This window comes from Syzygium oleosum, unplaced genomic scaffold (assembly GCF_021117445.2).
Source record: "Syzygium oleosum isolate NSW1041296 unplaced genomic scaffold, Sole_v2.1 Sole_v2.14, whole genome shotgun sequence".
Taxonomy (NCBI): Eukaryota; Viridiplantae; Streptophyta; class Magnoliopsida; order Myrtales; family Myrtaceae; genus Syzygium; species Syzygium oleosum.
In genome coordinates, this window is record NW_026607498.1 from 9,579,578 (window position 1) to 9,583,604 (window position 4,027).

Consider the following 4,027-nt stretch of genomic DNA (forward strand, 5'->3'; position numbering starts at 1 on the left):
ATGAATAAGAGCTCCCTGAAAATCTTTACAAGTGAATTGGTCATAATGTACTGTTTATAACTTTCACAGCCTACTAATTTTAATTTTCTTCCCTCCAGGAGTACATCAAATTGTTTTATTTAACAACCCCCATATAACCAATTACAAATAACTTTTTTTTTGTAGCATTACTATCACGAAATCTCACTTGTTTTTTAGGGCAATTATACAGTAATTAGCTATCTATCAGGAGTTAGCTTATGATTACAAATTCGACAAAGAAAACATTATCAGTTAAGTCGCACGGATGTTTAGATCAGAATTTATATGCATCAAAAGAATTTGGTTTCTAGTAGAATATCTTTGATTCACCGCACAAGCTGCTTTGAGCAACCGATGGCTTTTCTACTTTCTATGGAGAAAATTACTAATTGATGGCCAAAGCGAAATAGAATAATGTCACGGTCATTCAGTTATGTAGGTACCGCAAAGTCCACAAACTACCATGGTGGACTAGTCCGCTGCGATGATACTCCATCCCTTTCACCCATTAGAAATCTCGGTCGCGACCGCCACCGAACTCGCACTGCCCGCGAGTCTCCTCGATTTTTATCTGTCTCTCATTTCCATCCTACCCACACGCGCAACCCTCTTCACTCTCTGTCGTCGAACCCTCGTTTCCATTCTTCTTCGTGCGATCCGTTCTCGTTGATCTTCGTGTTCAGTCTCGCCAAGCGATTCTGGTGCGCCTCCTCAATTGAACCACGATCCGTATTGGCCGATTCCGTCCATCCGTTCTCTGTAGTTAGCGATGGAGGAGGAACTTACGCTCACAGGCCTGTTGAAGAAAGCCGCGTCGGATTTCCCCGACAGGAGAGCCATCTCCGACCCCTGGGAGTTCGAGTTCAACCTGACGCGCGCACGGCTGCAGGAGCTTGTTGATCACGCCGCCGCGCTTCTTGCCGCCTACGGCGTCGGCCCCGGCGATGTCGTCGCGCTCGCTTTGCCCAACATCGTCGAGGTATGTCCCGATCATCGAGTCTGTTCACGAGTTACGACGCACGGCATGCCTTTTGTGCGAGTTTTCGTTTGAGCGATGATGTGAATTCAAACGCGAAAATTCCGGATGATGCTATTTAAATTCGAAAATGAAATATCTGGAAGATCGCGGTAACGATAACTATTTAATGATGAGATCGATCCCTTATGAGAAAGATCGACTAGCAGATAGCTTGAAATAAAAGATGTTCCTTGGTGTTTTGCGCTACTTCGAGAACAGAGCAACGGAAATATGTGTAAGCATCGATCTATCTTAAAACAAAGTTAAAGCTTATCAAAGGAGATGGATGGTTTTAACGGAATCAAAGTTAACGTAGTTTCGACTTTTGTACTATTCATTTAGTTATGAACTTTATAAAAAAATGTGGATTGGTTTTGGCTATATTAAATAAATTGAAAGTTTAATCAACTAAGAATCGACCAGTGACAAACTAGTTGTCTGCATATTCTGAAAATATATGTGTATCTCTATTCCGCGGGGACTAGTGTGATACTTTGGTGATTGGAAATATATGTTTGTTTTGCAGTTTGTGATCCTGTTTCTGGCGGTAATCCGTTGCCGAGCCATAGCGGCTCTGCTCGACGTGGCCTACAAGGCTACGGAGTTTGAGTACTACCTTTCTGACTTGCAACCGACGCTCCTATTGACACCAAATGAAGGAAACCGACTGGCTCAATCCGCTGCTTCCAAGCTTAACATCCCCCACCTAACCGCCAAGCTTCACTCCGCCAATTCCAGAATCACTCTCTCTTCGACTGACATACGACCGAATCTCAACTTGGTGTCCAAAGTCATCAATGATCCCTCTGATGTGGCTCTGTACTTGTACGACTGGGACATCCCAGGTCACAATTTCTCGGAGGTAGCTCTGTACTTGCACAACCGCGCATCCCAGCTTTCAGCCAACGCGTGATGTTTACTCAGAAGGAATTGGCTACAGTGGTTCTGTCTAAAAAGCGTAAATACGCAAAGTCTCCTGATTCTACTGTGATTGAGTATCCATGGCTCCATTATCGACATTTAGCTCTTGAATTGTTGAACTCTTTAGCTGCCGGGACTGTTGCGGCCCTCCCGGCGGCCACGGCGGCTGCGAGGTCCTCAGCATCGAGATTTTTGGCAGATACGTTTTCAAGCAGTGCCACGCGTCACAGGGCAGATGATGTTGCTTGTGTACGTTACAGGTCAAAAGTTGCCTGTCCATATCAGAGCAATGATATGCCAGAGGGAAATAATGCACCTAAGACCACCGAAGAGAACAAAGCCAAGACCGAGAGAGGTGGAGAAGAAGGCGGCCGTTGCGCGAAATTAATCGAAGAGTTTGAAAAGTTGAGTGGACCGAAGAAGTTCTCCTATGAAGAGTCGATGATCGCTACCGATTCTTTTGCACACGACAGGATTCTGGGAGGAGGAGGTTTTGGCGATAATGTTGCTTGTGTACGTTTAAAAGTTGCCCGTCCATGCAGACAATGATATGCAGGATTTGGGAAAAGAGGTTTTGGCGACAATGTTGCTTGTGTACGTTCAAAAGTTGCCCGTCCATACCGGAGCAATGATATGCCAGAGGGAAAGAATGCACCTAAGACCACCGAAGAGAACAAAACTGAGACCAAGAGAAGTGGAGAAGAAGGGAAATTAAAGGAAGAGTTGGATCTGATCCAAAAAAAAAATAAAGAAGAGGAAGAGTTGACAAACCTGGGTGGGCCCAAGAAGTACTCCTATGGAGAGTTGAGCAGCGCGACCAATTCATTTGCAAGTGGCCTGAAATTGGGAGGAGGAGGCTTCGGGATCGTGTACAAAGGGTACATAGGAGAAGATCGCACACCGGTAGCTGTGAAGAAAATAAGATATGGTTCACGCCAAGGGAGAGAGGAGTATATATCCGAGGTGAAATCGTTGAGCCAACTTGGGCACATACACTTGGTGCAACTTAAAGGCTATTGTCACGAGGCGAATAAATTCGTCCTGGTTTACGAATTCATGAGACAAGGTAGCTTGGCGGATCACCTGTTTGAAGACAAACCCTTGTTGACATGGGAAAGGAGGTACAACATCGCTCTGGGATTAGCCAAGGCGCTGCACTACCTGCACAAACAATTTCGTCAATGCGTAATCCACAGGGATATCAAATCCGACAACGTCATGCTCGATGAAAAGTTCGAGGCCAAATTGGGAGATTTTGGCTTGGCTAAGCTAGTCGACCACACCAGAGACCCAAGCACAACCCAAGTGAAAGGAACACTGGGTTACTTGGCTCCGGAATACTTTCGAACGGGCAAGGCAAGTAAAGAATCTGACATCTACAGTTTCGGAGTTGTCCTATTGGAAATATTATGTGGGAGAAAAGCCTCTGACTTGATTCTAGCAGAACAAGGCGGTCTTGTTCTATGGGTTTGGAAGCGTAGTGGGTGCAGGAGCTGGTGGGGGCGCCGGTTCTGGAATCTTCACCTTCCGGTGGATGAGAGGCTCGGGAAGGATTTCGACAAAAAACAGGCGGAGGCCTTGATGATTGTGGGGCTGTGTTGTGCACATCCCTTTGCTAGGTCTCGGCCTTCGATTGAAGAGGCAATGGCCGTTTTGAACTTGACGTTAGAGCCTCGCAAACTCTTCTTGAAGATGCCAAGTTTCAACATATAATTGACCCAAAGGTCTCGTCTAAATACATTTGGCTTAGTAGCTGATTTTGGTAATGCACTTCATTTTGTTCATTAGTGTAAAATTCTAATTGCAACTCAAGGTCCTTTTTGAAATGACACTATTTGGCATGATTTAATCTAAATAAACATTTTAACTACCGTACAACACTCAATAATAAATGAGAAAGGCAGTACACCAGCTTTTTGATAACGACCTCTATTTCCAACAAAATAAAAATAGACATCATTGAGGCACTATTATGTCTTTCTTCTTCTCTTTTCAGAGTCCACTCATTTAAATATCTAATCATAACTTTTCCATTTTATAGATGTATAATCGTAGTTTGTCACTTTT

The 4,027-nt window shown here is 44.5% G+C and overlaps 1 protein-coding gene across 1 annotated transcript; it reads left to right on the forward strand.

Annotated features, from left to right (window-relative positions):
* Window positions 1-454: 454 nt before the first annotated feature.
* Window positions 455-3,683, forward strand: LOC115666755 (probable serine/threonine-protein kinase PBL5). The gene is made up of 4 exons (XM_056317647.1): window positions 455-1,000; window positions 1,566-1,946; window positions 1,997-2,450; window positions 2,532-3,683. Exons 1-4 carry the CDS (start codon window positions 791-793, stop codon window positions 3,671-3,673), a joined length of 2,187 nt encoding a protein of 728 aa, XP_056173622.1. The 5' UTR covers window positions 455-790; the 3' UTR covers window positions 3,674-3,683.
* Window positions 3,684-4,027: the final 344 nt, after the last annotated feature.

Excerpts from the sequence above, each read along its gene's own strand:
- LOC115666755 (XM_056317647.1), top strand. The coding sequence starts at position 791 with ATGGAGGAGGAACTTACGCTCACAGGCCTGTTGAAGAAAGCCGCGTCG. Across the intron at positions 1,001-1,565 it reads CTTTGCCCAACATCGTCGAG|TTTGTGATCCTGTTTCTGGC; the intron begins GTATGTCCCGAT and ends TTTGTTTTGCAG. Across the intron at positions 1,947-1,996 it reads CATCCCAGCTTTCAGCCAAC|CGTAAATACGCAAAGTCTCC; the intron begins GCGTGATGTTTA and ends CTGTCTAAAAAG.